Source organism: Hippocampus comes, unplaced genomic scaffold (genome assembly GCF_001891065.2).
Source record: "Hippocampus comes isolate QL1 unplaced genomic scaffold, H_comes_QL1_v1.1 scaffold10, whole genome shotgun sequence".
Classification (NCBI taxonomy): domain Eukaryota; kingdom Metazoa; phylum Chordata; class Actinopteri; order Syngnathiformes; family Syngnathidae; genus Hippocampus; species Hippocampus comes.
The window spans coordinates 1,370,700-1,381,758 of record NW_017805001.1 but is presented as its reverse complement, the minus strand read 5'-3'; the positions used below and the strand labels follow the sequence as shown (position 1 = coordinate 1,381,758).

The following is an 11,059-nucleotide window of genomic DNA, read 5'->3' as shown; positions in this document are numbered from 1 at the left end:
GAACATGTATTGTAAGGCGTTTTTCGACGAAAAGAGAACGGAGAGAGCGAGACCGAGAGAGCGAGAAGGAAAATGACACGGCTCTCATCGTTCTCTTCGCGACAGACACATCACGATCGTTGACTCAGTGTAGTGCTTCAGAACATTTCTATAGGTTGGATGCTTTGTAAAAAAAATATAAACATTCATCAGACCCCATTAAAAACAAATCAAGTTGCATTCCAAGTAGTTTATTTTCTCTTTGGGTCCTTTATAGTGTTAGAAACTTGTGGATCAGTCACGTTGGAGACAGGCGTGACGGTCACCTCCGGCCCAGGGTCAACAAGCTCAGTGGAGTTGTCATCCTGTGCGCCTGGCGGGGTGGGTGTCGATTCAGGAAGATCACCTTCTTCATCTGCATCAGAAAAGGCCGTAAGAACCAGTTCTCACATTACAAAATGTCCGGTATACCTTTCAGAGGCATTTCACTTGTGGGGTCAACGAGGGGGACGTGGTCCAAGTCATCATCCAGGTCTTCGGTGAACAGACCAGGAATTAGGCCCTTGTCTGGGTCTGAAGCAGAAGTGATACATTTTAGAAGAGAAACTCGCATGGTCTTAGTCTAGAGCCACACTCACCCTTCAAGTAGTTGAGGCCGCTCATCCACTGGCTGCCGTACAGAGCAGGCCTGCTGATCTTTTTGAGCACCGGAGGCAGCTCCTCATCAGGAATTGTCCAACTTTTCTGTTCGGGCAGAACCAACATGGGACCCACTTTTGCCTGCTGTTCCCACCCTTGGGATGGGGAGAACAATCAAATGATTGAAAGTCAAATAAACCGGTGGATGCCGGTTGGGACGTTGAAACATACCATTAGCGGGGAGTCTGCTCCTCCAATGAGATTCTCGTTCAGCTTGCTTGCTGAAGCCACGAGGGCCGAATTTGGCTGCCTTACTAGGATGTTGTCCGGTGTCGCTATGACAATACCCACACAGGTAGTCGTTGCCGTCAGCTGAACGCCACCTTAAAATATAATAAAAATTATACCAGGGTGATCGACCTGGCAACCGTAGATGCAAAATGAACCAACACTTGCCTCCCTTTGACAAAAGTGCACGCTTTGTTGGGTGCTTCTGTATCATGGGCCGGCACCGCATTCATGAGGCATGAGATGTACAGCTGTGGAAAGAAGAGGGATCTTTTTTTTTTTTTAAAATGACCCCAAGTGTATTTCAAAAGTAGGACGAATCACCTCTCCTCTGTCTTCATCGTAGAATCTGAAGGCATCAATGACCAATTGCAGCTTGTCATCTTGTGTTCGCACGAGGAAGCGAGACTTTGAGGGCTGAAGCTTGGAATCCAACAAGCCCCTGTTCAAGAAAAAAAAAAAAAAAAAAAAGCCATAGAGATTTTAATTGACATTTTAACTTTAAAAAAAAATTGAAAATTATGTAGATCGATTTACCAGTTTTTAAATCATCTAAGGGGCGACCATTTTTCCACTTGCTGTCGTCTGCCGTTTTCTGGGTTTGGTCATGCGATCCTTGGGAACCAACGTCATTTTCAGTTGACAGCAAGTGGCAAAATGGCTCATTCAAGGCCGATATTTGTTTCTCTAGCTTATGTATTACACTAGCTAGGAGGTGGAAAATGTATTTAATGAGTTCTACTTGTGACAATTTTATTTTGAAATCACAAGTTTTACAATCGCACATTACCAGGTAGCGTCCTAGCCAACAGCAAAAAAAAAAAAAAAAAAAACATGGCATTTCTTTATCCATGAAACTATTCACCGATTATATTAAATATTTTAAAAGTAGTCTTGTACTATTACATAGTCATCTTTTACCCAGGAAGTGGCTAGCTGACCATCTTCTTTTTTTTTTTAGTTTACCCAGAAGCTGATAGTGACAGAGCAGATCTTTGTCAAGACTACTTTCCGTACTGGCCTTCAATAGCTTTTATAGGCGTACTAAGAAATACGCCGGACTCATGTTTCGGCACTTACCCATTCTCAATGAAGACATATCTCGGCAGAGAATGGATGTCCGGCTGCAGCGTGGCCACACAGGTGTTCAGGAACACTCGCAGGCCCACGTGATGGCCCACTCTGACAGAAGCCTCGATGAAAATTGGCTCGCCCAGGAAGTACACGTTGGCGCCCCTCTCATACTGCCAGTCGTCTGCCACAAAATTTATGCAAGCATATCAATAGAATCAAAATATGTACGCTCACCATTAAAAAAAAATAAAAAATACTTGTCATGATTCTGAGCTTAAAGTCCAGCGTTTCCACTGCAGCTTGTGTCGAAATGAAGGGGATCCAAGTGGGTGTGAGGGAAGAACTGGAGAGACTATAGCGCCTAAATACAACCACAACGTTAGAACCACTTCATACCCAGATGTTGACTCGCACACCAATTACACCTCACCTTGCATAGTGACACTCGATCGGAACGACCGCCCCGTCCATTCGGATCAGGCCATCGGGTGAAGGTGCGGGAGTGTAGATGAGCAGGTTGGTATAGACCAGCGACACGTCAGTCATCTGTGGACAATATTGAGCGACCAATCAGACAGAGGAGTGAGTGACCGATGTCAAAACATGGCGCCGATACCCGCCATCGGCTTTGCGTTCAATTAAACAGGCGCAGATTTCATCAGTTATGAGCCGACTGAGAGAAGATCATCATTTCGGTCTTGATACTTTTTGGAACATTTCTTTAGTGGTGTGCTGTGACATATTTTAAAATGGGTCCCTTGCCTCAACAAAAGGGTGGGGAAACAATGTTGAGCCTTACCCAGTATTTGGTGCCACAGTCCAGCAACCCAACGAGTATTCTGTACTCGCGATCGGAGGACGGCTCAGCACCGCAGGGGCCGTTGTCGCGCTCCACCCCGAGGCGCACCTCATAATTGTGGACCGGCACCCCCACGCCAAACAGGTCAGCTTGGATCAGGATTTCCAGGGAGTCCGGGTGACAGGTCACCTGGACTGTGTTGAGGGGCTGCCGCTTGTCCACCGGAGCCCGTTCGGGGTCCTTGTGGGGGTAAGCCGCAAGACTCTGTTTCGCTAACGGAAGGTCACGACTAGCCAATGAGTGGGTCACACTTGACAAGAAGAGAACAAGGAGTAAAGCTGCCATTACTGAGGTGCCTCTGGCTGCAAACGCTCCTCCTGCACAAAGACCTGCCAGCTTCGGCAGTCGTCATCTGGGAACCTTTTTTTATTGGAAAGCCAGTCAGGTGACCTCGGAACTCCGCACCTGAGTCCTATTATCCACTGATGGCGCCCACACGCATGCACGCACAACTTGAGATGACACTCCAGATAATCTGATCGCTAGGTGTGTAGACCACATTTAACAGAAGGTATCAAACTCATTTTGGCTAATCCAGCCAATGTAATATCAAGGGGGCAGGACTGGTAAAAGCATTAAAAAATCCATCCATCCATTTATCCTCACGAGGGTCGCAGGGCGTGCTGGAGCCTATGCAGGTACAGGGAGAATATGCAAACTCCACACAGGGGGAGGCCAGTCGCGGCTGTGATGTTTCTTCCTGCTTTGCGGCAAAGAACAACAAATAAAGCGAAGGCAGGAAACGGTAGGGGGCTCATTGTGGCTGAGCTTTAGTGTAAAAATGTGGAAGACCAACATGAAGGCCAGCATCGCGTTCGTTGTTGTCGCCGTTTGGCTCTTAAAGGGTAAGAATGGGTGTTTATTTTCAGTTTAATGTCATGATTTTTGCTCCTTTAAATATTTGGTTGTTTTTTTTTTTTCTGTGTGGACGTAGTCAACGCAGATGTGAGCTTCATGCAGCTGTCGGAAAAGCAGTCTTTGGAGCTCTCGTGCCCCTCTCAGAAGGACCACGGCGACCTGACAAGTTTACACGTGTACCACCGCCGAGGCCCCGCTCAGACCACCCTGCTGTCCCTGGCTCGGGGGGGTGACGATGAGCTCAGGCTGGACCCCGACTACAAGACACGCTTGCTGGTGTCCGCAGGGAGCAATGGCACACGGGTCAAGGTTATCCTGTCGCATTTGGAGCAAAGGGACTCGGGGCTGTATGTGTGTGAAAAACGAGACAACGGCTCGGAGCGCGTCTTCATCACTCAGCTCTTCTTGCTGGTCGACGCCTCAGGTAAGAAAATTAACTTCCGTGTACGCTGAAGGGAGGGCGAGAGTGGCCTGGAAGTGTCAAACTGATTTTTTTGGACATTAAGCTTCGGTACTGCGGGCCATCCTGTGTGGAATTTGCATGTTGGAAATACCGTAGTGCCTTGAGATACAAGTGACCTGACTTGATTTTTGTTTTGTTTTTACTTTTAGCAATGAGTGCTATGTGGCGTCAGTGAACTTAACTCATTTCGTAACGAGCAACAGTTTTGGCCTAGCTGAAGTTTGCTGTCACGCTAAACATAAAACAAGATACAAAACACCACGGTTGGGCTAACAGAAGGCATTAATAGCCACGGTGGTAAATATACAAATATGTAACAAGAAAGCAATACTCACAGTCATCTATTCTTTATCCTCTGTGAAGAATGACTCGTACAACTGCAACTTAGTGAGTTGTTACTCGTTACCATCCTTATGTTCAGTAGATCTGTATTATACTACTCCCAGCTGACCAAGGCGCGCACACACACCAGAAGGAGCTACAAAATTTTCACATTTCATTTATGTTAATACGACAGTATATGTTTTAACAAAGTATAGTTTTATAGTGTGCTATTTTTCCTCTGAGTTTCAGAAGGACTACACTATAAAATAAATGTATTGTGAACAGGCTTATTTATTTATTTATTTATCAATACGATTACGTCATTTTTCACCGAGTGTGTTTGTGCAGGGATGCCATGTCGGTGCTCTTCAAGCTACCCCCCTCTGCTCATGACCATCTTTTCAGCGACGGGCCTCATTCTGATCATACTCTTGTGGCTTGCCGTGGGAGAACGTGTGAGTAAACCCAAAGAGCCAAAAATAAAAAATAAAAAAAAATCATAGGGTCTTCTGTCGTCGGGTGAAAGCCGAACAACTTGTGAAATGCGTTTTAGGTGAAGGCAAGGCGTCCTCCTGCCACGGGGCCACCTGCTGTCCCCGTTTATGAGGAAATGACCAGGAAGCAGCAAAACTCGGGCGTGCCCCCAAACAAGCAGGATGCTCTGGATGAGGTCACGTCTCCATTGTATGCAAACACGCTCGTGAGACAAACACAAGACAACGACTACGCCTGCCCGAGACACATCGCCCTCAGAGCCTGAATGGAATTCCCACACAATAATTTTGCATCAGTGGCACATGACCGTTCGACAGCAAATTTAATGCGCAGGTAGACAAATTTAACGCTTATTATTGTAAATTGAGGGGCTCGTTGTTTTTAACGGACGGCTCTACTTTACGAACGGCAAAAGGAGGGGATTCCGTTTGAATGTAGCTTTATTGAAACCGCAGCACGATCGAGAACACACCTACCAACGAAAACACTTCCTGCTTTTTTTCTTCCGCCAATCAGACGCTATCAACATAAAAACACGTCTAAGCAATTATTACACGACGGAATATAAATTAGGTGTTCTTAACGTGAAATAATATAATGCTCAAACATAAAATTATAATAATTGATATAACATAAGCTTACATTATCATGACTTTATTTCGTGCGGTAACCGTGGTTCTCTCGGTTCGATGTCGAAGTGTTCGCTTGAAAACGTCAAGGCCGTATCCAAGAAGTAGCCGTCGGTTTGTCAGGTTGGGTGACCCGTGATTCAGGAGTCTTTTTATAAGCCTGTCGTGACTGTTTAAAAATAATTGACCCCCCCCCCCACCCCAAAACAGAGAGCACTTTTTTTTTCTTAAACAGCCGAGAAAAAAAATGCTATTTTATTAATATCTGAAAGAAGCTCCATAGTTCATGAAAACATTTGTTTTTCGGTGCATGTTGTTTGAACAATCACATTCTATGAGGAGAAAGATATACAGAGAGAGAAAAATCAAAAAGAAAACATTACAAGCCACTGACTTTGAAAATCATTAAATCTCAGTACAGACATTTTTTTTCTGAATACCCCTGCCCAAAAAAAGCAGCCCTAATTCCAAACCCCCGCTGATACCCCCCCCCCCGAAAAAAAAACAAAAACAACTAAACCCCATAAAAACCTTGAGGGTGACAGGCTGGAATCCCACAGTGCTAAAGAGTGAGACGCTCATTGGTTTTTCGGAATACACAGCATGGCGATGTAACGCTAGGTCGATCGGAATCAGGGGACAAAAACATCAAAATGAACAATACACATACTGGAACCCCCCCCCCCCAACAACAACAAAACCCCTGTAATAAATCAGCCACACACCAATGTAGGCCATGAAATCGCCATCCTCTGCTCCCCCCGACACTTGTGCATAGTTTCGTGTTCCTTTACAACCAGCTCCTCGTTTTCACAAGCATTCTGACCAAATGTTCCGCAAAAACTCAGCTTTTCATGACCCCCCCCCCCCTCACACACAGAAAAAAGGTAAGAGAATAATGCACGACGCTCCTGATTCAGTCAGGATGGGACCTCAAGAACAACTAAACAGCATTTTGCATCTTTTATTCACTGCCTTTTTTTTTTTTTTTTTAACAATTCGCATTTTCTGTTTTGAAATGTAAAGCAATTTTAATATATAGATTATAGATCTATATATCTTTATATATATATATATGTATATATATATAAAGCACTCCATATTCATTTAAAAGTCCATTATTTGGTTATTATGTAACTGCTACGGATTTCGAAACGTCAGGTATTTGCTCCTCCTTCTCAAATCCATAACTTTCAGTGCTTAGATGATTCGTAATATTTGTCTTCAAAATGTACATTAAAATGACGTGGAGTTGGTACGCTGGAACCCTGGCCTTCCTGAGACGAGATCCACTTTTTCATGTGTGCAAGATAGTGAGCAATTATCTTTTTTTTTTTTTTTGTCTTTTTGTTTTGTTGGTGTTTCTCGTTTTGTTTTGTATAAAGTCAAAAATAGATACTCAACATAAAAACATACACGCTTTCTGATAGTCCAACAGAAACACAGAACGAAACAACACTGTTCGATCCCAGAGTTCTGAAACACGAGAACGCTTCATTCTGTGTTGCACTTTGAAAAATGGAAGCATTTGTCCTCTCTTTTTGTTGTCGTTTTTATCATTTTTAATTTTTTTTCTTTTTTTTTTTTTTACCCCTTTCCCCCCTGACATTCCCATCGTTTAATTCTTTTGGAACTCCAGAAGAAAACACAAGTGTTTTGTAAACTGTCAGTGGCCTGACGAGTTACAATGAAATGAGCGTGTGAGAAAAAAAACAAAAAAAAAAAAGGTAGGCACCTCAGACAGCAGAAGTCCTTCTACCCCCAAACATCTATGGCCACAGGTCTGTCAAATACTTTTTTTGTTTGTCCATTTTCTTTCTTTTTTTAAAAATTTATACGAGGTGTATCAGGAATGTCCCAGGAACGGTGCCACAAGTAATTTTCAAATTTGCAGTCTTCTCCGCCAGGAAGTGTCAGATGCTCAGAGCTCTTCTTACACACTGAACAAAGCAAACTCCACAAGATCTCTTCCGGCGTGCTCGTTGATCATGTGGCCTACACTGGGCGGCAAAAAAAAAAAGAAAAAAAAAGTCCTGGAACTTTTCTGATACACCCCATAGTCTGAAAAAAATGGTGCAATACTCAAATACGACTCATACTTTCCTTGGATTATTGTTCACAATGAAAGCCACTAAAGGTAGATAAAAATGACATTAAAAAAAAAAAAACACGTATTCTTTTTAGTCCTTGAGTAAACACGTACACGTGAACTGTCCCCCCGCCCCCCTTCGGTATTTGTGTCATGTCGTTGGGTTTAGCTGGATGAGGACACTCAGTGCAACGCTAGAGAGGCTAAAGTCAGAACAATACTGAGTTTGACAAGAAACTAACTAAAATGGCCGACACGCTCGCGTACAGTACAAGCAACCTTGTGCAAACACTCCCACTCACACACGTTTTGTTTTGCCTTTTCAAAGTCGATCCTTTTCAACGTTTCTTGAATTGGAAACAAAAATAACTCGGAAAAAGTGTTCACATTACATTATTGGCGCTTCTTTTGATTCAAGTATTTGTTTTCATTATTTTGTATTTGTCTGATATGTTTATGATCTCGTCAATGTTCGGGAGGGTACGTGGGGGCCACATACACATAAACTCACATAAATCTGGACCGAGATGCGTCTGAACTTGCATGTGCATATTCAACCCAGGCATTTGTTTAAAGTCGGGGTCGGGGAACCCTGTGAGAATTTTTTTTTTCAGCCATGTCATTCTATAAAATCTCTTAGAAAAGCCCCCAAATGCTCCAAAGAAACAGACAATAAACATTTTTTCAATCATACTTTTTTTCTTCTTAAATTTCATTTAACCCCTTGGAGGACTTTTATAAAAATGGAAAAAGGTTGCCCACCCTTGCTTTAAATACAGCTTTGCTGAGTCAACTCTCTCTTTTTTGGGGGGGACACTCAGACCCCTCTTGTCTGATCAATGATTGAGACGCTTTTTTTCTTCTTTTTGTTCCAGTCACGTTTGAGTTCGTGCAACTTTTTGTTAAAAAAAAAGGTTTAGGGGGAGAAAAAAACACAAACAAAAGAGAGGCGCATATTTGACCTCCAACACAAGCAGGGGCTTTGGTAGGTGATAAAAGGGGACGGGGCCCTCACTGCTGGTGCTGTGCCGAGAAATCCGGGGCACATTTGAGATCCGACCCCGCGTACTGGTCACCCGGTCTGACCGTCCCACTCAGAGTGTGGTTCCTTGAATCAAGTCCAGTGTGGAGTAAACGCACATCAAAACAAAACAAACAACACAGGCATTAGTGATTGTTTTGTTGAATGACAAGTCTAAAAAGTGACTCTGGAAGAGTGGAACACATTTACAAAAAAACAAACAAACAAAAAAAAAACATTAAGACTTGGTACCGAACTTGAGACGTGTTCCTATTTCAAGCTGGCGCCACCCTCAGGTTGGAGGCCTGAATTGCTCCAAGGTGAGCTTGAGAAGGCGAAGGCTTATAGAAACACAGGAGACACGTCTCAGATTAGGAGTGCAGAGCTCTAAAACATTTTTTGTAGTTTCCTTTTGAGTTTATGCAAAAAAACAAAACAAAAATCTTGTATTTTGGTTTTTAAAAGAGATGTACCCGATGTGACCTATAAACAGCGCACAGACGCAAAACTGCCTCCTCCTGGTGGTGAAAAAAAACCCCCGCCCCTCCCCAACACCACCACATCCGAGCCGGACGGACACAGGAAGCGGGCTCACATGTATACAAGTCGTCCGTTTTGAAGGGAGCGAGGGATTGGAAACTGCATAAAGCCATGATATCATCGATCAGCAATGATAAAAACAGTGACAGCAAATATCAACAATAATACGTGATAAAAAGAAAAAAACAAAAACGCCTCCATCTCAGAGTGAAAGTGGAGGTTGCTGAGGGCAGCAGTAGTAGTAGTAGTAGTAGTAGTAATAGTAGTAGTAGTAGAATAGTAGTAGTACACTGAATACAGGTGGGGCTGCTCTCGGCCTGAAGGAAGAGCTCCAAGGTGAGCTTGAGAAGGCGAAGGCTTATAGAAACACAGGAGACACGTCTCAGATTAGGAGTGCAGAGCTCTAAAACATTTTTTGTAGTTTCCTTTTGAGTTTATGCAAAAAAACAAAACAAAAATCTTGTATTTTGGTTTTTAAAAGAGATGTACCCGATGTGACCTATAAACAGCGCACAGACGCAAAACTGCCTCCTCCTGGTGGTGAAAAAAAAAAAGCAGCATGGCCTCCTCCTCCTCCTCCCACCATGCAGCAAAAGAAGGCGTCGTCACATGATCATGATATTTGGATGTCAGTTGGCACTAGACTGAAGCGCAATTGGGCGTCCAGGTGGTCTTTCTGACGGGAAGCTGCCTTGGTAGTAAAGGTGGCTTGAGGATTGGAGATGTTTGGCAGGGGGGGCTGCATCTCAGAGTGAAAGTGGAGGTTGCTGAGGGCAGCAGTAGTAGTAGTAGTAGTAGTAGTAATAGTAGTAGTAGTAGAATAGTAGTAGTACACTGAATACAGGTGGGGCTGCTCTCGGCCTAAACAAAGAGGAGGGCGTCGGGTGCGGCGGCGGTGGGCGGGGGAGTTGGGATCTGCTTGCGGAGCGCGGCGCCCTGCAAGCAAGCAGGCACTCAGCGGCCACACTGGCTGGCCTCCACTGACGTGAGTACAACACGCCTCCCCAGGAATCAAGGCTTTCAAAAAAAAAAATTTTTTTTTTTAAGATGGCAAGGAAGTTGAGGGGGTGTGTTTGTCTCCCTGCGGCCCCCTCCCACCATCATTATCCCTTCGGTTGTGTTCATTTTGCTACCATGTACAGCCTGACCCCCCAGGCATGAAACGAAATCTTCACACCCGGGTTAAATTTGAAGCCACTTAGCAAGTCAGTCACTTTCCATGCCAGTGTCGCTTCTCTTTTTCGCTATCTTGGCGTTGATGGGTGCGGGTGGGTGAGCATCAGCGGGGCACAGTGGGCGTGGGACGCTCTTGATAAGTGCTATGACATACCGGGCCTTTCACATGGACTTCATTCATTTGGGCCAAAAAAAAAAAAAAAAAGTAAAGAGGCGCCTTTCATTTTGGTTTGATGCCTTCTCTCTACACACATTCATGCGTGCGCACGCACACTCTCTCACACACGCACACACACCTGTCGTCTGCTGAGAAGTGCTTTAAGTGAGTGTCCTTGAATATCAGACAGACAAGGTTGCTACTCTCCACATACACACGTACACACTCGCAGCCGGAGGGGGTTGAGGGTATTTAGTGGCAGTTATAGTCGAGGGTTGTTGCAGGTGGTGGTTCTCCCGTCGATCAGTTGGGAGCGTGGACGGTACAGTCTGTTGTGGCTTATATTGCACGTCGCTTGAAATGGTTGTTTTGTGACAAAAAGGGCGGTGGCTGGAGTGGTGGCACCTAACGCATACCTTTTTTTTCTTCCTGTCTTGAGGTGCAGTGAAAAGGTCAGCGACCAAACTG

The 11,059-nt window shown here is 44.4% G+C and overlaps 2 protein-coding genes and 1 long non-coding RNA gene across 3 annotated transcripts; 2 read left to right on the top strand and 1 right to left on the bottom strand.

The window, feature by feature from the left end:
- Positions 1 to 214: 214 nt before the first annotated feature.
- Positions 215 to 3,210, bottom strand: LOC109532266 (zona pellucida sperm-binding protein 3-like). Its single transcript, XM_019897052.1, has 10 exons — positions 2,780 to 3,210; positions 2,411 to 2,526; positions 2,238 to 2,341; positions 1,987 to 2,161; positions 1,231 to 1,348; positions 1,075 to 1,157; positions 850 to 1,001; positions 618 to 773; positions 451 to 552; positions 215 to 394 (listed from the first exon to the last, which is right to left on the bottom strand). The coding sequence occupies exons 1-10, from the start codon at positions 3,122 to 3,124 to the stop codon at positions 231 to 233; spliced, it is 1,515 nt and encodes a 504-aa protein (XP_019752611.1). The 5' UTR covers positions 3,125 to 3,210; the 3' UTR covers positions 215 to 230.
- A 346-nt stretch (positions 3,211 to 3,556) lies between these two features.
- Positions 3,557 to 6,254, top strand: LOC109532272 (uncharacterized). The gene is made up of 4 exons (XM_019897066.1): positions 3,557 to 3,684; positions 3,774 to 4,121; positions 4,833 to 4,939; positions 5,038 to 6,254. Exons 1-4 carry the CDS (start codon positions 3,621 to 3,623, stop codon positions 5,242 to 5,244), a joined length of 726 nt encoding a protein of 241 aa, XP_019752625.1. The 5' UTR covers positions 3,557 to 3,620; the 3' UTR covers positions 5,245 to 6,254.
- A 2,411-nt stretch (positions 6,255 to 8,665) lies between these two features.
- LOC109532281 (uncharacterized) lies at positions 8,666 to 9,815 on the top strand. The gene is made up of 2 exons (XR_002171355.1): positions 8,666 to 9,038; positions 9,595 to 9,815. It is a non-coding gene; the product is annotated as an uncharacterized LOC109532281 (long non-coding RNA).
- The last annotated feature ends 1,244 nt before the right edge of the window (positions 9,816 to 11,059 follow it).

Coding starts and splice junctions, on each gene's coding strand:
- LOC109532266 (XM_019897052.1), bottom strand. CDS start 3,124: ATGGCAGCTTTACTCCTTGTTCTCTTCTTGTCAAGTGTGACCCACTCA. Junction 2,527..2,779: donor ACTGTGGCACCAAATACTGG/GTAAGGCTCAAC, acceptor TATTGTCCACAG/ATGACTGACGTGTCGCTGGT. Junction 1,349..1,986: donor TATGTCTTCATTGAGAATGG/GTAAGTGCCGAA, acceptor TTTCTTGAACAG/GGGCTTGTTGGATTCCAAGC.
- LOC109532272 (XM_019897066.1), top strand. CDS start 3,621: ATGTGGAAGACCAACATGAAGGCCAGCATCGCGTTCGTTGTTGTCGCC. Junction 4,122..4,832: donor CTTGCTGGTCGACGCCTCAG/GTAAGAAAATTA, acceptor GTGTTTGTGCAG/GGATGCCATGTCGGTGCTCT. Junction 4,940..5,037: donor GGCTTGCCGTGGGAGAACGT/GTGAGTAAACCC, acceptor AATGCGTTTTAG/GTGAAGGCAAGGCGTCCTCC.